The sequence below is a fragment of the Gymnodraco acuticeps genome, unplaced genomic scaffold, assembly GCF_902827175.1.
Source record: "Gymnodraco acuticeps unplaced genomic scaffold, fGymAcu1.1, whole genome shotgun sequence".
NCBI lineage: Eukaryota > Metazoa > Chordata > Actinopteri > Perciformes > Bathydraconidae > Gymnodraco > Gymnodraco acuticeps.
This window is the reverse complement of record NW_022990317.1, coordinates 998,897-1,023,071: the sequence shown is the minus strand read 5'-3', so window position 1 is coordinate 1,023,071 and position 24,175 is coordinate 998,897. Positions and strand designations below refer to the sequence as shown.

Here is a 24,175-nt window from a genome sequence, read left to right as displayed (position 1 = left end):
TGCAGTGAAGCTTTAAACCAAAAACTCATCTTCTGGTTCCAGCTTCCTAAATGTGGATATTTTATTATTTAAAAGAAGACACTGTGGGACCTTCTTTGTGAAAACCAAAAAACGTGTTGTTTTAACTGTAAATGTGCATATATTAAAATTGTATTCAAGCACCAATAAGTTGTGTAGTGTAATTACAAGTATGCTTCATAATAAAATGTTTAAATTAAAGTAAACGTTTTCCATGTTATGCTACTTGTATTGTTTACCACGACCCTGTGGAAGCCAATACTGCAATATTTACATTGTTACTTTACACATTTCAAATTGAATCAAACTTTATTTATATAACACATAGGTAACTGAAAGTGCTTCACAAACCAAACACAATATTTAAAAAATAAATAAAAGCAATACTATCTCCCTCTTCCCAGGTAAAATGTAAAGCTTTGTTATTAAAAAGAACCGTAAATACTAATGCAGGACTGAATAAAACAGGAATAATAAATAAATAAGAATACATAAAATGAAAATAAATACAAATACTTTACAAATAAATACAAATAATTCAAAGGAATAACATAAGAATAAAATAAAATTCAGTTAAAAGCCACATTTTTTCATTTATTTATATAATGTAAAAACACAAAATCAATATACAAACAATTGCTTAAATTCAATTAAAATGGCTTTTAGAACAACATAAAAAATACAAATAAAATAACACTGATGGTAAAATGAATACCAGGTATCAAACAGTGGTCAAAGGATTGTTCAGGTATTTGTTAGAGCAATGCAGCAAGGTCAAATTTAGATAACTCATACACATATTAAAACATGGTATGCCACTTCTAATTTTACTCCATTACATCCATAAAAAGCATCAAGGTGTCTGTCTGTTGATAAAAACATAATATTAAATGAAACCCCAACACAGCTTCACATCTCTAATTATATTTTGTATCTGAGCCCCGCCTCCACGTGCCGCGTCACGCGGAAGTACGTCACAACACTGAAGCTAAAGATGCTTCAACTGCCGTTTCTGCTGTGACTTTAACATTAAGTTTCTCTGTGGCAAACTTTGGCCACACCTAGATCCTGCTTATTTCCCAAAAAAAAAAAACATTCACAAAATCCTGCTTTTTAATTTTTTTCTCCGTGGTGCGTTTGTTTGTGTGACGGCGAGTCCCGGCGGTGTAACCGGAGAGGGGCCTCATAGAGGGAATGCAGGACTGCAATGGAGCACAATGCAATACAGGTAAAGCCGATTTAATTTCCTAAATAAATGTCGAATTTTTGCCACTTCACCCGGCGAATTATCCGCCGGTTACTGGGGAGAATATTATACACTCGAGTCGCGGTGATATGAAGCCCAATTTGGTGTTTTATTTTAATTTTAGTTTGACCATGTCGTATTGATTGTTTTCCCATATCAACCAAACCCGAGTTGCTCCGACTGCAATTACAACTTTATTCAACCAGGGCTCAACTTTTTTTTTCCCTCCACAGGGTGAGAAATATACATGATATTTGTTATTTCAAAGGGGGAATAATCGGGTTTGACACCGAGTTTTTTCCTCGTTTGATATCGGAGACTCAGTGGTTAAATTTCGGTTTAATATTTCTGATATTTTCGCCGTGTTAATGATTAATTTCTTTGTGCGTCGTGTCGACAGTCACAGCTTCTTTTCTGGCTACCAACCCCCACCCACACTAACAACACATTACCTTAATAACATTTAATTGTTCTCCTCGTTTGCATGGCTGAAAATATCAGGAAACTTTTCAGCCTTTTCACCAAAAGCTGAAAAACGACACGTTGCTTCGACATTTTTTTTTTTACTCTGAACATTAATTTCCCCCACAGCGACGTGATATTAAACATTTGAAATCATTTTTTTTCGACAGACTATAGGTGGAGCAGTAGTGTTGCTTTATAATAGGAAGCATATTCATATTATAAAATCCCCACCGACATTTTGTCTCCGTCGTAATTACCCCACAGTTTAAGGAGGAATGTTAATATTGTCTATGAAGGGGGAAATTAGTTTTTGTACTTGAAATAGAGAACATTAATCCTGCCTTTGAACACAGGAAACATTCACAGTTTAAGCAATGTGGGCGAAGATATAACCGATAGTCATTTATTTTTGACAGGATTTCTCCATGTGTGGCGTTTAAGGGGTTTATTTAATATTCCAGTGGTGTATATTTTTATTTTTATATTATTTTAATATTAATTTATTGCAGATGTTTTCCCCCAACTTTTGAGCTTTTTGCAATAACAGGATATAGCCAAGGTCAATAGTGTGTTTGGATTACAATTGTTTATTTATTTATTGTCTGAAGCAGGAGGCATTTTTTAATTAATATTCGTCGGAGGGTTTTTATTTTAGTGCCTCCCCTTTTCTTCCTTCCGTACTGATTTTTTTTGTAAAAAATAAATATCTCACTGCATTATTCCCACAAAATATCACGAGAACTGACGTAGGCGCAGATTAAGGGGTTCCATTTTAAATTCGTGTGTGTGTTCACATTTTAGACAGAGGACTGCCTCTCATTGCTCAGATTATATTTGTGGTTTTTATTTTCCTGCCTGCTCAGCCCTGCTCAGCCCTGCCTCGTTTCCACCACTAGGCTGAACATTATCTGTCCCTCCCCCAGGGCCATGCAAAAAAGGAAATGCCTACATAACACTCCTATAGTACATAATAGTATGTTTTTGATACTCTATACTCACTCAAGGTAGTACTTATCATATTGTCTCTATACTTTAAGTTAAATATATGTATAATATAGTAAAACTATGTCTGCTAAGCTAAAAAATTACTTGATCTCACTTTGTTTTAGTATTTTCCCCATGGTTTCCTACTTTTATATCAATATAGATTTACATGTAATGAACAGGTTAGTTACAGGTTAGTTGATTAACAGGAAATGCAAGAGGAAATAATATGTTTTCATACTTTATATTCACTTGATGGTAGTGCTTATTGTCACTCTGTAATTTAAGTTACATATGTATAATATGCATTCTGGAGATAAAACCATGTTTGCTAAGCTAAATAGTAACCCGATCTCACTTTATTTTTGTATTTTTTTCCTTGCTTTCATGCCTTTTTTACATCAATATAGATTGAAATATAAATGAACTAATGCTTTAAGGATTTATAGGTTAGATCAGGGGTGCCCAACCTTTTTTGAACCGAGAGCTACTTTTAAAGTTGCCAGTCTGCCAAGATATACCAGTCCAAATAGAGAGGCCATTACTGACAGCCTACTACCAGGTAAATACACACTTCTACTTGTATAAAACTGACCTTTGTACAATTAATACTTCATAAAATACTGCAGATGCTTTATTTTACCTCTTTCTAATCTACACACATACAAGTATTTAACTGAAGTTACACAACAGTGTTGTTGATACAGAGTTGGAGTTTATTCACACGTCACACTACAGTGGGTAATGTTTTCAAGAAACATTGAACAGTGCTGCCACATATGACACAGGAAAAGAAGAAAAGACTCTGAACCCTTTCTTTGCCATTATATAAAAATAGTGTTGCTACAAAAGTATAAATTAGGCTTACTAATAAGACAACTCAGATCTGAAGCTACACAGGAATCTGCTGCCAAAGTGCAATAAAAAAAGATTATCTAAAAAATGTATAGAATCAAACCCTTTTTTTGTTGCATTTTAGTAGATTATAAAAATAAATGCCTTTTTTAAAATAGGATCCAAGCAACTCTAGTTTCTTAACCTGAATTGATAATAGACTATAATCAATTTTTAAGTTTTCATTCTTATACCATTTTGTACAATAATTATAATGAATAAGTTCAAACTTACAGCTGATTAATAACGGTATCTAACTTTAGTTTTTATTATATCAAAAACCTGTTGAAATGCTTCTGTTATTTTTTACTGTCCCCAAAAAGCGCGTCGGCAGCCTCCAGGAAAGCTTCTTTCACAACTTCGCCGTCTTTGAAAGACTTCATGTGTTTCGCAAGAACGTGACTGACCCGATAAGATGCTCTGGTAGCAGCCTTGCTCTTGTTGTTGGGCCTGGTGGAAATGGACTGCTGTGCATTTAGCTGTCCTTTCAGGCCCCTCCCCTTTTGGAGCGTAGGGCAGAATTAGGAGGGAATTCCGTCTCGTAGGGTTTGTGCACTGTTTTGAAATGCCGCTCCTAAATTACTCTTCTTCGATAAAGCCACGCTCGCATTGCAGATGAGACAGATGGACTTTGAATTAGAATAGATGCAAAAATAATCATCCTCCCACTCGGAGTGAAAATTATATATTTTGGGCTTTTTTGCTTCTGCCATAATTGCGGTCTTGTGTGTGTGCGGACTGTCACTCCTGTTGACACGGACAACGTCAGCGAAATAGTGCCCACTGCCCACCAGCCACGCCCCGACACATGGGGTCACGCCGGCTAATCACAAAGCTTTGATGCGTTTAAGTGCATTATTCTGGCACAGGAAGATTATGTTATAGGACATTAACGATAAAACCGAATATTGTTGTTCTATTTTTAAACACATCTCGCATTTTCTTTTAATCAATTTAACTTGTTTTAAAGTTAAGATGCCCAAAATGATCTTGCTCACGAAAACATTTATCCTTTTAATTGATCACTGAAACTTTGATACATTTATATTTAAAGCAAAGACGCCACAGATTATCTGGCTCCGGCTTGTCAAATGTGAGGTAAATAAGGAATTTATTTGAGTTTGTTGTTGTCTTTTTCCTTGTTTATATTGCGCATATAACTAGATGTCAACTGCTATTGATTAGTTGAAAGACAAGAAACTACAAATCTTTAAAAAAATTACAAACAATGATCTATTTGTCAATTAAAAATGCACAACATGATACTCAAATGTGGATATTTGCTAGTAATCTCAAGTTTAAATGAGTAAACATTTAATATTGTTGTGCCTTGGTCAAAATAACAATCACATTTTAGATTTTTCAATTTGGCTTTAAATACGCAATAAGTATCTATTACATAAATGTGAATCTTTAGAAAAAATATACAATTATATTCTTATCTAATTCTCTTTAAATGTTCATTTATATATGCCATTGGGCTAATGCTGTGTTTTTATAGTGATTTAATCTGACTTTATTTGTATTTATTGTTCTCATTTATCCTCTTACGTACTACAGCTGGCACTTTGTCTATATAGCCTTTTATTTAAACGGGTCTTAACCATCACACACATGAAGGGCTTCCCGGTTATTTTGAGAGATTTATGTCTTTTCGGTATCCATTTTTCAAAATGAATACCATATTATTCTTTAAATATATGCTATTGCTGACACAGTGGCTTGTGCGGTGTCTGTAGACATTAATAGTGGTTTATATTATTGTAATATTTGTTTTCTTCTAGTCTTATAACTTAAGTATCTAGACAAAAGGTTTTTATATATTCTTATATTTATTCAAAGGTACTCAATATAGTCCTGATCATTTGGCTTCCTTTTATGTATAATTGTGATTATAATTATCCTTTAAAGTGTATATGAGTTTAAAGTGTTATGTCAGCACTTGAAATGTTGTTGCTCTATGAAACCTGATGTACTTATATGATTCTGTTTTCTTCAAGTTTGTATTTTGTTGGTCGAACGCACTTATTGTAAGTCGCTTTGGATAAAAGCGTCAGCTAAATGTAATGTAATGTAATACTTGGTTTTACATTATACTATACTAATGTACTGCGCCTTAATATATATATAATACATATCATCCTATATAATAACTCTTTAATATCATAACTAATGCGTCTGTTGAGCCTAATGGATCTCTTCCTATGCCGTTCATCTTTCTTCTTTGTCAGAGAAACTGGATTCATGTTCTCTTTTTATTCCTCTGATGTCCATCTCATTCGTACTTCATTATATTCCTTCTTATAATAGTTCAGAACTAAACCTTTAGTTCTCCTCACAGGAATCAATGGTGACTTTATCTGACTTCACAATATTATATCTGTCTTAAAAATATCCATAATAGTTTTTGTATTGAGTTCAAAAGAGAATTTATTTGACTTTATTTAGATTTATTTCCTAGTTTGACATATTTCCTTAAATGCCAGTAAAGCTTCTCCAGAGGCCAATACTGTCTTGTTTTATTATGTCCCCAAAAGTACATTATCATTTGTCCTTAAATAGATGGTTAGAATATTAATATAGGGTATCATATACATTTGTAGAATCAAAACATCACAATCACAACAGAGAAAACAAGAAAAAGCTAAACATTTACTGAAATACCAAAACATTTAATAAAATGAAAAGAAAAAAGTAAAATGTAAGCAGTAATATGTTTAGAGTTAAAGTAAAGCTGATTATGAAGCAATGACCCAAGTATTGTTTGATACTGGTCGAATAAAAGCGAGGGATGATTTCACAAATATACATTTGTACAAACGTCCACACCCTTGTTCATATACATGCATAGACCTCTAGTGGCTATAACTGATGCTGTTTTTAATGAAATGTAGTAATAATACTTCGGAGCTATTGGTGTCTATGTGACTCAATATACATTTTTTAGAGTGTTAGATTGTGTCTCTTATACTCTGTGGGTCTTTTATCTCTCCTAATCTCTTATTTATCAGTCAAATACATCCCATAATTCCCTGCATACAGTATGTTCTTACACTCTGAGCCCTGATGTGCTGCAGAAAGCACATCCTGGTCTTTTTAGTGATGTAACACACAGGGGGCGGGACCAAGACTTCTGACTTTGCAAAATGGGGGGGATGCAGGAAAACCCATTTGAAGGCAGTGAGGGAGGAACATGTATGGAGAGGTTTGTTGTATTACTTCTTTCCAGAAGGACGTTTTGTTTAGATGGATAGTTAGGCAGATGTGTATACTTTATTTATCCCAAGTGGGGAATTAGTTTAGTCATAGCAGCATTTTGACACTCCATATACAATAATTACATTCACAGTAGAAAAGACATGTATGTAGACACTGTAACGGAATACATTAGAATACTCTCGATACACCAATGAACTAAAGGGACAGAAACACAAAGTACTATACATAAGTTATTTATGAGAGTCCTAGTGTATGTTTATTATAAGCTTTTCAACCATTTCCCTTACAAGAAAGGCAACAGAGCAGGTTTTATTTAATTTTAGATTTTTTCCCGGTATTTACAAGATAACAATATGTTATGTCATTAATACCAATTTGTGCATTGTGTGTATATATATATATATATATATACTTTAAACGATGTTCTACCTGCTAATAGCAAAACATCTTTGCCATATGATTTTACATCCTGATTTTTGAATTATTTGTAAAAAAAAATATTACAAATATAAAAATCTATTTTTGTCCAGGCCTCAGGAGATTTCCATACTTGAAATATTCCTCTGAGGTTACAGTGAATATTGAATGAAAACATATATATGTATGTATTGTATTCCTATAGGGACTTGCAGCATGTTTAATGACTTTCTCTAAAACTGCCTTCTTCTAATCGTGCGATATAGGGTTTATATCGTGACTTCAATGTGTGCTTTATTCACATTGCATCGTTAGAACAGTCCACAGGGACTCTGCGTCTATAATATTGGATATTTATCATATTTAGTATTAAGTCCTCCTGTGCTTCTTTCAGTTTCAGTTCCTGTAGCAGGATATTGAGTGAGTTTGACATTCAACAGTGACCTTGTGTAATTTAGCCGTAGTCTCTCTAGGTTGTATCAGCGTATAATATTTATTTGAATGAAAACCCCATGTTGCCATAGGGGCTCAGAGAGTCTCTATAAGTGATCGTGAGCCTGGCTCGCTCCATGTTGTTTTTCCTGAGTGTTATTCGGTATCCTACGGTTTTCCCACTAGGCCTTTTTAAAGTGAATCTGTTACACTCCGCCACAGTGACGTCATTAAAAACACGTCTCTGCATTTTGTTATGGCTGCACTGCTTAGTTTAATGGTGCCTAACTGGTCTGCATGTCTGTGTGCAAAGCTGATATGTATATTTTCTGCTGTGACATTTATTCTAAAAAAATTGATCCTATTGCTGCAGCTGGTCTGCAGAGCAGCGGGTGGGGGAGGGTGGGAGGAGGTTCTGCCTGTGGTGGGTTATGGGTATCGGGTGGGGGAGGGTGTGTTCGGGGAGGTGGGGGTTGTGGATGATCAACACAGGAGTGAGAATTTTAGAATATTCTGCATTTAGTGCAGCAGGAAAGCTGGGTGAGTTTTTCGAAACAGTCTGTTGGTGCAGAAAGAGAGTGATTTCTGTTGTAGATCTTCATTTATCCTGAGTAAATGGAAAGCAGCTGCAGCGCCGGATACACCCTGAACTTAAACACCACACTAGGCCTTTTATTTCATGTGCATATGGTGAATGTGAGCCAGGCCGCCTTTATTTTTATTCACTTACCATCAGAAATCTGTCACAATGTGCTTCCTGGCTTCATTTAACATTAGAGCTGCAGCCACTTATCCATTCATTTATTAGGGATTGAAAAATAAAAGTCAATTTGTTATTCAAGTCATTTTCTGGGGCAAAAAACTCCAAACCAGCCGTGGTTTTAGCTTTGAGTATTTGCTGCTTTTCTCTTCTTTACAACATGTATTATTTGTTATAGTTTGGGTTGTGTGAACATTTTCAAACTTTGCAGACATTTAATAAAGCAAACAATACATTAACCAACAGAGAAAATAATAAGCAGATAAATCGGCATAACATAATGTGCAGCGTAAAACATTATTTAATTTTCACACTTTGAAAAAAGTTGTCCCTGTGTTCCATAAAAAAATATACAATAATATTTGTATCTCTTAAAGCAGCATCAGTCCTGATCACAACTTCAAAATGTTCATTTATTTAAAAAGATATACTTGAATATATCATATAAATAATTACGTTGTACCAAATCGTCATGGATTTGCCATATATCTTCTGTATGTGTTCATTGATTGGCTATAAAACTGCAGAAAAACTGTGAAAAACTTCAATAAAAGTTTCCAAAACCCCCAAAATGTGGTTAATAACAATATATTTGTCACCTCTGGCACTTGAAAATCATTATAGTCGAACAATTGAAAAGGCAGATTTGCTAACTTGTGAACATGTTTGTTAGTTGCCAAGCAAATAAGAAAGAAAGTTAAAAAGCAATGATTTCTTTCAGATTGTCACGGAGATACATTTGTTTAATATCTGGGTCTTCTCCGTCTTTTATGTTGCAGCTGTGAGGCTGCATATAGTGTTTCATGTGAAGCCGTTGTAATGCAGTCTTTTCTCGCCTCTAAGGCCCCGGCCACACGAGGACGTAAACGGTCGTTTGCGTTACTGTTTAGTGTCATATAGACCGTTCGGCCACACGAGGACGACCGAATACGGCACTAAACGACTGAGGAAACGATAACGGGTCCCAAGGTGGATAGAACGGCATACGCAACGCTCTGGGAGGCCCAACGGCTCCGTGTGTACGCCCTATACGATCATTTTCTGATAATGATGAGGCAATAGCCCCGCCTCTCCCCACCTCTGCTGCTCACCCCCGCGTCAAAGTAAACTGCACACTGAATTCAGATTATTTATCTTTCTCTCGATATGGACATAAACGCGAGTGAAGTCTAATCTGACAGGACGGAGACACCTCTCAAACTACCTAAACTAGTTATAAATATGTTTATTTTTACTATCGGCCGGGTCACTCATTACTGGATCAGCTGCTGCATGAAACAGACACTGACGCTGTCCGAAGAGAGGGAGGAAAAAGAGAGGCTCCGTGTATTTTATTATTATAATATATAGAGTCGTTTTTCATTTGTTTTAAAGCTCAATAAATAACAAAGAAGACCTTTGACCGGCACTTTTATAATTTTGTCCGGAAGATTTAAACTTTAATACACGTTGACTGGCGAAAAACTCTGCCCGGACAGTAGGGCTGTCCCGAATACCATTTTTCGGGCTCCGGATATTCGGTAGTAATCAGCAGCGAATATTCGGTGCGGAGAGATTTTTTTTTTTTTTTAATAAAAATAAAAAAATTCAAAAAAATGTCATAACACACTCCGAGACACCTGACAACACGCTGTTAAGCAGAAGCGCAGAAAGAGCATACTATTACGATTTATATTTATTTATTTTCTCAGTACTCGCATACATTAAAACTAAATGTGTCCTCTGCATTTAACCCAGCCGCAGCGCAGCGCCCGGGGACCAAATCTGGTTCCAAATTCTGTCTATAACGTTTTACAACCTGAAGATACAAAACACATATTTCTATTATAACAACAATACTTTTAATAACATAGCCGTAACAGTAGGCCTAACAGTGTAATACTTGTTACCGATACAGTAAACAGTATTTAAATAATAACGAAAAATAAATGAACGAACTGTATGCCAATAATTGCCTTAGCCCCAGATGTTCCACATTGCTCCTATTATTTTCACTATTCGGATCAAATTGAAAAACTAATATAAAAAAACAATTCGGTTGCTTGCTTGCAACTATTTTGCAAGCAAAGTAAGTGCACGATTTTATCATGTGTAACGTTACGGTTTAAACGGCGGATAAAGCAGCTTCATCATGGCAACTTGACAACAGCTAAGCTAAGCTAGTACTTACAGCATCCAGGTGACTTTTCAGAGTTGTTGTGCCACCGTGGTAGGCCAGTTTCTTGTCGCATATTTGGCACACTGCCTTCTTCTTACCGTCGTCCAATTTAAAATGGGCCCACACAGCTGAAGTCTTCGGCATTTTGTGTTCAGGTGTGTGAAGCGAGGTGAAGCGTGCCGTTTGCGTTCGTGACTGTGAGTGAACGCGATGTCAGGAGCACAGGCTGATATTGTATATATTTCCGCATTTTAACAGTGCAATTCAAAAGTATAAATATAGTATAAGAATATGGCAATTCGCCTTTATTGATATATCTATATATATATATATATATATATATATACATTTAGGAAAAAAGAATAAAAAAAAAACCGAATATCCGAACAATGAAATTAAAACCCGAATAGTTGGCCAACGAACGAATATTCGAATAGTCGAATATTCGGGTACAGCCCTACCAGACAGCGCAAAATGCGTACATGAAGCGCTACGTCATGAACGCAAGAAATCTACCCTCGTGGGGGTGCGCTCATGTGATTGGCTTAGAATGAAGGAGACATCTGATTGGCTATAGATAGAAAAAATTACAAGTACGAATCGGCTGACCGTCAGGGGAGTCTCAAAAAACCCACACACGAATGCACAGCGATCCGTGCACAGAAAGCTGTTTGTGTTTGCAGGTTCAGAGGTTTTAAACGGAAAACAAATATGTGAGGATCAACAATACATATGTAAAACTTTTTTCTGTATTTGGATTTTATTTACATGTATATGAAACGGAACACATTTGTGTGTGCATTGAAAAACACAAGTGTGAATCCTTCTGTGTGCATGTGTGTATTATGAGACTGTTCTGAGCCCATAAAAAGTTAGTAGGAATGTTTCAATTTGAGTAGATTATCAAGGACAAATGTCTGCTTTTAGCTTCTCAAATGTCTTCTATGATAGTAAACTGTTCTCACATTCAAGATTGTACATTGTTTGTCATTTTAAGACATCCTCTTGGATATTTATATATTTTTCAGAAATGTTCATGAGATAATATATGGAACGTATCTGTTATTTGTACTTTATACAAAAACAAATGCAATGTTTTTGCTAAATCTCACTCTGACCTTTATCCAATAACTTAAAGCTCCTAAAGAACTGAACTGAAACTCTTCACCATTTGACCTTAGAGGGTAGAAACGTTTTAAATTAAACATAGTCTCCTGTAATTGTTAAGAAAACATGATCCTATCTTTTTTTTCTCTCATAATATGTCTTTTTAATGACGTGATTCAACAAAAACGTGTGAAAAAACGTAGCTATTTTTAAGTAGAATGCACTTAGTTGAAACAAGTATGCATTGTTTCATTATGTGGAGAATCTATGAACGCTGCTGATACAAAATGGCCGCTCACCAAACTCCTCACAGATCCAGAGATTATCATTCAGGTCACATTCTTAAAGATCCGAATAAATCAGAACCGGTTTTACATTATAAGTAGTTTACACATTAGAGGTATTTGCCTTGATATAGTTAGTGCATGCAAGAAGATACAAAGTAAGAACAACAACCAAACAATTAAAACAATTTACGTTGAGACATAGAACATTATTTACATGAAATCTGAATATACCAAAGAAGTATATACAGTATGAGTATACTATGATAAAGTTCTCAGAATAATCAAATAAAATATGTGCAATATTGTTATGAAAAGTGCAAAGCGATGCAGATACTAAGAGAGCTGGCTTGTGTAGAAAAGTGCCAAATATTCTGAGGGTTGTGCAGAACCGGCAATACTTATATAACATTTGGACTATGGTCACTTTTGGTAAAACATGGGAAACATTGTTAAGACTTTACAGCAATGTAATAAACCAAACAATCAATTAATGAATGGATAAAATAATGAGCAGATGAATCGGCAATAAGGAAACATTTGCAACCTTAAACATTATTTTATTTGGTGCCACTCTTTGAACAAAGCTGTACCTGCGTGCCATAAAGATATCAAATCATATTTGTACCCCTTTAACCAGCATCAGTCCTGATAATAGCTTCAAAAATATTCATTTATTTTCAAAATAATAACCCTTTAAATTCCAGTTTGTTTCCATATTGCCACTGTTGTTCTATCATTTGAAAATGTAATGGATAGAGCAGTGGCGAGCCGTGACTTTTATACCTAGGCCCTCTGACCCCCCTTCCCTCGGAAAAAAAGAAGAGTTATTACGTCACAGCGTATACTTCAGCGTAATATCAAAACAACGGCCCGGGGTGCAAAACGCATCAATGACAGCGACCTTCTACCACACAGAACAACACCATTTATATAAACACCTATCATGACAGGGCACCCACAGCCAAGTCACAATTACAAATGAATTAAGTCGGCATGGCGGCCCACATTGAAAATGACTTAGGCCTACCTTCGATGATCAAATCACTTTAACACAAAGTCCATCCTCCTGTCCTTTTGGATGAAGCACTTGATGGCGGGTCATGCTCTGATCCTTTGCCACTCCAATTTATCATTGTAACTCAATCTTGAAAATGACTCGGTTAATAATTTCGCAACTATAAAAATAAAGCCCACCCATTTAGAGGGAAGATATGATTGGTCAATTGTACTGTCATTTGACATTACTCTCTCATTGAGTTACTATAGCTGGCCCTCTGTGATTGTACAGAGGGACCAACAAGCTCTCCCGTCTTCACATAACTCGCAGAGACGGCATTTAACCCTTCACATTCCAACAGAAACTGAACCGGCAGATTCGAAGGATTTATTTCTTTGGAAATGTTATTTTAAATACAATTTAAATGAAGTCATTTTGGTAAAACTAATGAAAAATATAACTAAAAAAATATATTTTTTTAAATGTTTTTTTTTTTAATGTTTTAAAATATATTTTTTTAGAATATCTTACGCCCAGAGAGGGCCTAGAGGGCCCTGACAGCTTGCCACTGGCATAGAGTCTTTAGAGTGGTAGGAAAGAGAATTTCTATTTTCCGTTAAAAGGTCTTACTTGCACAGTTTACTTGCACAGTAAACATGTTGCAGCCTCTGGAATAAGACGGACTGCCTCCATTATTTTGGGTTTGGCTCTCCTCCACAAACTACCTGGGGCTCATCACACTTCCTCTTGCAGTGAAATCAAAGCTGCAGGTTTTCTGGCCGGCAGCAGCAGGGACAGTATTGGCTTTCAGACGGATGAAACCTCTCGAGGTGTGCTCGATTTATTGTTGGAGCCCTGTAAACACCCACTAACGTCGAGCATTAGCTGCTTGTGAGGGATCAAGTGCCATCATCACTTCCAGAGTGTAAACACACAGGAAACTGCATGTAAACTGAGCTGCAGATTAAATAAAGACAAACTCCACATGAGATTAATCTGAGCACATACGCCATTTTGGGGACAAAAAGGGGAAACTGCTCTCAGGGAAAGACTGCTGTAAATTGTGGAAAACCTATATTGATTTGGTTTATTAATGCTCAGTAAACCCAGTCATCAAATTAGATATGCATATACTTTACTTATACCAAATTGGGACATTGTTTTAGCAGCTTGATAACAAGGCAATAAACAATATAAAATGTGCAGAATAAGTCATAATAGACCAAATTCATACTCAAACAAAATGTACTGACTTATAGTTGCAGCTCTCATGCATTTTTAAATGAAAAACAAACATTTTTCATGGATTTATCACCCGATACTGAATCATTTCCAACGTTCCCAGAGTGTAAAGGCCCTGACACACCAAGCCGATTTCGGCCGTCGTTAGATGTCTTGCCGTCGATGAGCGTCCTGTCGCCCTACTCAGATTGGTGTGTCCCGCACCGTCTTGTCTTTTCGGCCGTGCCGACACCTTCCGCTGCCGGCAAAAGTAATCACTCTGATTGGCTGTTCAGTTTAGCGAAACACTATTTGCCTGAATGGGAGTGGAGCAGTACAGCACTTAAAGAGCCTGTGACAGCCTCCCAACAGGGTTCGTACGGGTGCTTGAAATCCTTGAAAATGCTTGAAATTTGACATGGTGTTTTCAAGGTTGGGAAAGTGCTTGAATTTTGGGAATGGTGCTTGAAATTGAGATAAAGTGCTTGAAAATGTAAATGCTTTACTTTTACAATAAATTGCTGTCTGACTGAATAGTTCGCTTTTTACATTAAAAGAAAAGAATTGCTTCGCTTCTACATAAAACAGCTCCGCTGCGGCCTTCCCGCGCTATGCGCGCGACCTGCAAGTGTTTGTGTTACGTGTGACCTGGGCATTCTGATGAGTGATAGATGACTGTGTGCCAGGAGGTTGCCGTTTCAACGAGCGTTGGCTAGCAGAAGACAAATACAAGCCATGGCTAAGACGAGGGTCAAGCCCACGAGTAGCCAGCCTCCTGCAAAGTTTGCAAAAATAACGATGCGAGAGTCTGCGCTGACGAGCCACATGAAAGGTACGCCGTAGTAGAGCATTTTAGATTAGGCTAACGTTGCATGTTACGTTTGTTTAAGCTAACGTTAGCTAGCTGAATAGCGAACTCGATGAGGGATAACAATAATTGCAGGGGACAATCATTTCAGAGGAGCGTACCTATGTTAATATGTGCGTTACAGTCGCCATCCTGTGGTGTTCAGAGGATGAAGCACTCACGGCATTTCGTGTTATAGTCACGAAATATAATCTATTGATTCGACACAGAGCGATTTTAAAAGCAATGTATTTCTACTGGTAGTATGTTTCGTGCCTAAACCAAATGTGACTTGATCTATCGAAATCAGTCACATTGACCCGAAGACACATTTTCGTTTGTATTACTGGTCTGGGGGAAGCTCGTGTGTGTGTGTGTGTGTGTTTGTGTGTGTTTGTGTACCGGGGAAACACTCACAAGAAACACCAGCTGTTGTTATGCCTGCTGTGACGTTACATTAGTCCGTTCTCTGCTTGTAATTATGCCGAAGCTTTAAAGTTGTATTTATCATCTGAATTTGCCGAAACAAGTTTAATATTCTGAAAGCCAAGACTTTGTTTATTTGAAAACAGATGAAAACAAACTGTCTTTATATAAAATTGAAGTATTATTCAAGTAAAACTACATGTTGCTTTAATCCCATGTAATTGTAGAATGAACACAGTCTTCCTTTGAAGATGTATAAGTCAGGTGTCTTGAGTAGTCAGCATTACCTACAAATCATTGTACACATTTGTAAATATTATTTTCCACTTGTTACCATTGTGAGTCTATTTTTATGCAGCTCTGCGTGATTTTGTGGCTACAATTCAGACTAATACGCTACCAGAGGTGGAATAAGTACTCAGATATTGTACTTGAGTAAAAGTAGAAGTACTCAGATCTTGTACTTGAGTAAAAGTAGAAGTACTCGGATCTTGTAGTGAAGTTATAAGTACTCAGATCTTGTACTTGAGTAAAAGTAGAAGTACTCAGATCTTGAAATGAAGTTATAGGTACTCAGATATTGTACTTGAGTAAAAGTAGAAGTACCAGAGTGTAGGAATACTCTGTTACAGTAAAAGCATTCAAAATGTTCCTCAAGTGAAAGTAGAAAAGTATTCTCATCCAAATATAGTGAAAGTAGCGACAGTAAAAGTAGTCATTGTGCAGATTGGTCCATTTCAGAATAATATATATGATATGTTTTATAATGATTGATCATGAAAGTGTTCTCAAAGCTGGTAAAGGTGCAGCTAGTTTGAATGACTTTGTATACTGCAGGGTAGCTGGTGGATTTACTCCAGGTGGAACTAAAGTCTGATTTAACACTTGGTTATATTTCACATCATTCATCCACATCTGTGAAGTAACTAAAGGTATTAAATACATGTAGTGGAGGAAAAGTACACCATTTACCTCTGACTTATGTTCACTGCCAACCTAAAAGTACCTCAACAATAGTAATCAATAATGTATTGAAAAGTTATTTGGCTGATTGTTGTATATCGGCTCAGCCAGGTTATATGGGAGGCCCAGTCTACGTACAGATCACTCATTTTGAAATATTAAACTTAGTTTTATTTTCTTTAATTTTTCATCCTCGTGTAGAAGGCTATCACGAAACACACATTTGGTTGTTTATAGCATAAAGAACATCTGATTTAATGTGAGGTAGGGAAATAATCATTTGAGTATGTGCATATAAATATGTAATTTACAACAGCTGTAAGCTGCTTGAAAAGCTTGAAAATGCACCTTGAAAATGCTTGAAAAGTGCTTGAATTTGACTTTGGAAAAGGTGTAAGAACCCTGTCCCAACAACTGTTGTGCAATGAAATATTGGGCTACTAGTAATCTTGAACCGTCAGCTTAAAAAAGAAGGTGCGATACCGTTCCGTTAAATATCAATAATTTCGAACATCGCGGGAAAATTCCTTCGACTCATTTTGAAGTTTTGGGGGAAGCCGGAAGTGACGTCAATGCGGGAACGCTTCACTGTGCGGCGAGAGAGCCAAACACGGACAAAGTGTGTTGTCATGCGTAGAAATGGTGAATTACTGAGTTTTGGCACGTTAATAACGTTTTAATGAAGTTGACTACAGTATATTCATATTTGTCAGTGCTTTCATGTCAATTCGGCGAACATAAACACAGATGATCGTGGTGAAGATGATGATTACATTAGGGTTAAAAATCGGTAGTGAGAGCTACTGAATTTCCTCCCGTCGGATGTGATATAAAAACAAATCGATTATTTTTGTAGCTGTAAACTCAAGTGGATTAAACTACATTTATTAGTGCTTTCAAGTCAATTCGGCGAACATATGATACATTAAATGATCGTGAGGATGATGATTAAAAATCGTTTGTTTAAGCCGGTCTGCATTTTCTGATGAAAAAAAAAACGATGCTTTTTGTAGTTGTAGTACACCAACGTGGATTAAATGTGTTTTTTTTACCACAATGTTGGGGAAATTAATGGATAAAATGCACGGATTATGATTATTATTATTCCCACTCCGATCGGGACACTAGGTCCACCGTTTCCCCGCAGCGAGGCTCCCCCTGTTGACAGTTTACGTGGGCTGGGTGCAGTGGCGGACTGGCCATCGGGACGAATCCAGATGGGCCGGTACCGAAGTGGGCCGGTCAGATAAGTCACTAGCACATCCCCCACTCCCCCCGTTGACAATTTACTAGCGGTACTGAAGTGGGCCGGTCGAGAGTCCCGGGCTGATTTTTAGTCCCAGTCCACCACTGGCTACATGACCGTATGATCGCCCATATTGATGCTACTAGTTCCTAAACTTCTAACAGATAAAACATAAACCGATCCTTCAGCTTCATATGAGCTCTCAGACACGTTCAAAATTAAACTGTCATCGCTGTCTGAGCTTGCTGCTGTGTGCGCCATCGTGCGTTTACATGCAGATGCTGGGATCCTGAACGGTGCAGCTGGAGCGCTTGGCCCGCAATGACGTCACACATAATTTGGTGGGATTTGAAGAATCCCCGAGAAGATCCAGAATATGGTCAACATTGAAGGGCAGATTAATGGTTATCAAAGTACAAATATCCAAAATCAGTTCAGTAACGGTTTTCAAGGGGACAATATTTACTCAAATTGATGGGTTTGGATGATGGGGGAAACTCGTGTCACAGGCTCTTTAAGTAAATGTACTTTGTTACTGTCCACATTACATTAAATTACACATAATTTGTTAGGCGCTTTTATCCAAAGCGACTTATTCAATACTGTGGACAATCCCCACAGGAGCAATTTGGGGTGGAAGTGTCTTGCCCAGGGACACAACGACATGCTGACTGCAGTGGGACTCGAACTTGCTACCCCCTGGTTTGAAGTCCAGCACACTATCCACTGAGCCACAGCCGTCCACAATCTGCTTAGAAGTATTTTAATGTTGTAGCTGTTCAAGATGGTCATTTTAAAATGTTTTAAAAATATACTGTTAGTAGTTAAACCAATAATAATGCTACGGCTGCAACTGACAGTTATGTAGGCTATTTTATTAACGCTGTGTGATTAAAAGAATAAACACAAATAGCAGGATAGGCACACATATTTGCTATATCTTGCCCCACTGAAAAGGCACTGCACCGATACTGTTAAAATATTGGCATAGTTCATCCCTGTGCTGCATGGATGTATAATAAGAACTGGATACAGCGTGGGAGGCTCATTGGCGCATGAAGACAAAATGGCCCAACTTTTGAGAGCGAAACGTCACGAAAGTATTCATATAATCATATAATCCGTTCTTATTGTGCATCCATGGGTAAAGGTAAAACTCATGTAGTACTGAACACGTGACATGAACGTGCCGGGGCGCGGTCCCGTGGGTTAGATCCACGTTCATAATGCAGAGGAAAATAACTTTCAGAATAACGTTATTAGCACATTTTACAACTTGAGGACCGAATGTTTTTAATAAAGGCTATACAAATGTTCATACTGGGTAGTTTATTTAGTTTAAAAAAAATTATCCAACGATTTACAGACGTCTCTTTCCCCATGTTAGTCAATGTGAAAAAGTCTTTCACGGCCCAGCGACTGATACGGAAGTGTAGTACTGTCGTTTGGCCACAACGAATATTTTCCTCAGAGTCCGGCGCACTTCCTGCGGGCTTGCTGTGCTGCTTGGCTCGAGCTGTAGCATGTAGCTATTTGTTGTTTGTATATATAACGCAGTCTGTCTTCCGGTTGTTGCCTCTTTTGAATGACAAATACACACTACCGCCGCCTGCTGGTAAGGAGAGTTATTGCGACTCACGCATGCGCAGTGCGTACGTGCTACGTGGCCATCAGCTGAAGTCTTTGCGGTGTGTTTTTGGCTATTTTAACTACCTCTCAAACTACCTACATTAGTTATAGATATGTTTATTTTTACTGTCGGGTCACTCATTACTGATCCGCGAGCTGCACGATACTGGCGGGCTGTCAGGAGAGGGAGAGTGCGCTCCGTTTATTATTCCCGTGTTAATATAAGTTACTGTACACTTTTGAATAGTTAATCTACTATAAATAGTTTGTTTAATATTGAATCATATCAATTTGTTTTAAAGCTCAATAAATAACAAAGAACACCTTTGACCGGCACTTTTCTCATATTGTCCGGAAGATTTAAACCTAAACGGACATGTTGACCGGCAAAAGAAAAAATTCTTTGGTGTCAGTTTGGTGTGTCAGGGCCTTAATATGACGTCTTTAAGTCGTATTTGTCAACCAACAGTCAATGTATTTGATTTAAACGAAGAAAAGAAGCTCAAACCAGAGAATGTTTGGTGTTTAAATTTGTTTTAGCTAAAACTAAAAGAGGCAAACATAACATAGTCTCAGTTTATCAATTGTGATATGATGTATTTTTCTGTTATATTATTGTAAACTGAATATCTTTGGATGTGAAGACATTCATTTAGGCTCCAGGAAATGTGGACCGGCATTTTCATTATATTCTAAAATGTTATTTACCATTTTCAGCTGTTGATTCTATTTTCTGAAATATATAAATTGAGAGTTTATTCCCCACTTTGTTAGTGATAATTTGACCAAGGCTGTGGACAAATCTAGTAGTTTGTTCGCTATTGGCCTTTAATTGCCTTTGTTTGTGCAGAATTTAAAGCAACAATGATTCCAGAGGGAAACTCTCCACATGTGCCTCGCCCCATCTCAGTTTGAACAATAAGCTGCTGCTGTAGCAAAGCGTGATAAAGGACTTAATTTAATTTAGTGCTTGTTGAAAGACTCATTGTAAACCTGTATTAAGCTACATTCTCCTCATTTATGGAGAGAATTAAAAATCACAAAGCATAATTATCCATCTCCTTAAAAAATGTAGGTATAATTTACATTCTTTTAGTGGATATTTAGCCCCAAAAGCTAAACTAGCTTGCAGAGTCATGCTGCTGTTTCAGTACCTGTTAAAACACATTTTACAGAAATGAAAAATGTGAAGTAGTAAAACTAGCCTATTCTCGGAAGGAAACTGTGTTATTATTCTGGGGGGGATTTTATATGTATTGTTTGTCAGGTGAGTCAGCTATAAAAGTGCAAGATAAAACACGTTAAGTTCAGTAAAGAGGTGCCATAAATGGTTTTATGCTGTTCAAAGTGCTTCATAGATGATTGACAAGCTGAAATAAGTCAATAGGTGTAAGCTGTGAAAAACAACCGAAAAGACAATTCTTAAAATGTTAGACCAATGAACAAAAAAACAATACAAATGCTAAAAGAATGTTTAAAAACTGTAATGACAGTAATAATAAAGCAGCTTAAGATAAGAAAACAAGATAAATGAACTAAAATGAAACTTAACTTAAATATAATTTGCACAAATTAAGTAATATTAAAATAAAAAATGCAATTTGAATTCAAACAAAGTAATAACATGATCAAATAGAATAACATTTTACAGCTTAAATAAGGTAAAAAATGCTTTTAATCTTTTTTTTTTTTTTTAAAGATTTCAACAAGATTCAGCTGCTCTGATCCTCAGGCTCTTTCAGCAGCTTGGAGCAAAATAGCTAAATGCTGACTCATGAAGTATAATTAATGCTTGTTGAACTCTGTTACCTAATAGCGCTTTTCCACTTCAGCACGTAGCACGGTTTAAGCGGGCCGGGCCAAACCAGCCCCGTTCTTTTTTGCTTTTCCACCAGGGGTAGTTCCGGCTCAGGGCTACGTTTTCACCTTTTTTCTGGCCCTCCAAAATCGAGGTTCTTACCGGGCCAACAACCGGGCTGAATATGCTAAACTAGTGACGTAAACACTCTCGACTGCTGAATGGAGAGAATCGCTGGCAAGGGGGCTACAACTACAACAAAATGAACATATGTTACCTTGATTTAATTGTAATACACGTTTCAAAAATGATGCCAAAGTAACTACATGCTGATACCGGTCTGCAGACAAGACCGCAGGCGAAAAACCTTTTAAAATACGTGTTTTCTGAATGGAGATCGGATCAATCAGGCTAAGCTAACGTTGTGTATGCTACGTCCACACTCACAACAACGGCCTATACAGACATAAATAAACCAGCGACTGTATTCACCATGACACAGACAGTCTGTGGTTTGTACCAGAGTTCCCGTTAGCCGGTAATTACCGGACTACGACCGGTAAAATATGCTGAAGACCGGCAAATCGAAATCTCTCCGGTCAAAGTGTCCGTTCAAAATAATTTCCGTTTAGCGCAATACCGCATCAGTTGCGCAACTTGCGCCACTTATGTGACAGACAAAAGAGTATGTGACAGACAAGAATAGTCCATTCTAATGTCTAACACTTAATGTGGAGAAAGAGATGTCCTGTAGGCTATGGGTTGATTGTGCGTTGATCTGTTGGTAATGCCTCAAGGTTCCGGTGGGCATGTAAACAAATGCATAATGCTGCGCTATACTTTGTGGCCTCACCCAGTTGCATAGCGACACTTATTGTTTAGGTGTCTTTTGATAAGCAGGTAGTCCTATCATTAGCTAGAACTAGCTGGATCTGATCGATATGGACATAAACGCGAGTAAAGTCTAATCTGGCGGGAGAGAGAGATCAGCTGCTGCTGACGAGTCGACACGCAGCTCTGCATGATCACCTGCAGCGGTGAGCGGAACAAAACACACACTTCAGGTTAGAATATCACACATAGCTATTTTAATGACCTCTCAAACTACCTAAACTAGTTATAGATAAGTTTAGTTTTACTGTCGGGTCACTCATTACTGATCCGCAAGCTGCATGATACTGACGGGCTGTCAGGAGAAGGAGTGAGCGCTCCGTTTATTATTCCCGTGTTATTATAAGTTACTGTACACTTTTGAATAGTTAATCTACTATAATTAGTTTGTTTAATATCGAATCATATCAATTTGTTTTAAAGCACAATAAATAACAAAGAAGACCTTTTGACCGGCACTTTTCTCATTTTGTCTGGAAGATTTAAACTTTAACGGACATGTTGACCGGCGAAAAAATATTCTAACGGGAACTCTGGTTTGTACTTGTTTAACTTTTGTCTAGTTTCTGAACAGATATGAGGAGCTGTGAGCTCTGAGTGCTAACAGCTAACGGCTGATGTTTTGGTTTTGTGGTTCGCATTGAAGATGACGCTCCGCCCGTCGAACAGCCGATCGCCCCGCCTACACTGCGTTACTATAGTAACCACCCCAGTCACTAAACTGTAATGGAAACGCAAAGTGAGCCTGGCCTACCAAGGCCAAACTAAGCTGTGTTAAGCCGTGCTAGGTCCTGTAGTGGAAAACCGCCATTAGAGTGATTGACATTATGATACTAGAACAATGAGGATATTTTATAAAATGTAATTAAAAGTAAGAGATTATTAGAAAGTACAGAAGGCTATAACATCTGGACCGTGTTGAAGTTAAAATACTTTATGAAGCAAGAACGCCAACCATTTTTACATAGAAATAACTAGATTGTTATTTATTTAAAATGTTGGACTACTGACCAGACTAAACTAGAAATGTGAACACATTGTATTTCTTGGAAATGGTGATGGAAATATCACAGTAGTTTTATTGACTTAGTGATTAAAAATGCATCAACTGATCTACTTCTATTGAAAATAATCAAGGTGCAGCCCTACTTAGAAGCTCATACATCATAATGTACAGCCGCTGTTTAAGACAACTCCTCCCCATGACAAAGCACTGAGTAGCTGTTTATTAGATCTATTATATATAGAGGTTATCTCTGCAGTAAGTAATGCAGTTCATCTTATGCAATACTTCCTGTACGAAGCTGCTTCAAAGCAAAAGCTTCCCACCAAAGAAGAAGGGGGGGGGGGGGGGTGGTGGTTAGTACTTTTACTTTGAAGCTTTACAGGAAGTGGTTAGTTTGTGCAATCGTGTGCAAATGAGCAGTGGTAGGAAGTACATGTACCCAAGTTCAACTTTGAAATACTTGTACTTATTTAAATGTAATGCTATACCTTTTACTTTTACTCCATTACATTTAAAGAGGAAATAAGGTATGTTATACTCCAAAACACGTGATAAACTTTTAAGATATGCATCTCTAAAATTAAACTAGTGGACTAACTGTTTATGGTACCACAAAGTAAAATTATACAATATATTACAAACAGTTATTGTGTGTATCAGAACTGTGTTTGTCTAAAAGGCAGCTTGATGCAACAATATTAAAAATCGAATAATGTCATTTTTCTGCAGTTTGCTGTTCTGTACTTTTACTTAAAAATGTAGGACTTTTACATGTAATGAAGTATTTTGATGTTGATATATTGCTACTCTACTTAAGTAAAGGATACGAGTACTTCTTCCACCTCTGCTGGTAACTGTAATCCAGTCATTTCTAGGGATGCACGATATTTATCGGGCCGATAATTATCGGTCCGATATTAGGAATTATGACGTCATCCCGATAAACCCAATACCAGTATTAATAGCCCCGATAATATACAATATATTTTTTGGGTAAAAAAAAAGAAAAAAATACTGCGGTGTGGGTGGATTGGGATGAGGGGCGCTTGTTTTTCACTCGGCTCCTCCCGTTTTGCCAGTACTGTGGTATTAGTGGTTTAGGAAGAGGGGAGTTCTTCACAAATCCAGCGCTCCCTAACTCATGCCTGGCTGTGACGTAAATGG

The 24,175-nt window shown here is 37.1% G+C and overlaps 1 protein-coding gene across 1 annotated transcript in view; it reads left to right on the top strand.

The window, feature by feature from the left end:
* The first annotated feature begins 999 nt into the window (after positions 1-999).
* zgc:77151 (uncharacterized protein LOC337153 homolog) overlaps positions 1,000-24,175 on the top strand; it is a 45,866-nt gene continuing 22,690 nt past the window's right edge. Inside the window, exon 1 of the mRNA XM_034223067.1 lies at positions 1,000-1,246. Coding sequence (XP_034078958.1) covers positions 1,226-1,246 — 21 coding nt within the window. The 5' untranslated portion in view covers positions 1,000-1,225. The remainder of the gene's footprint in view (positions 1,247-24,175) is intronic.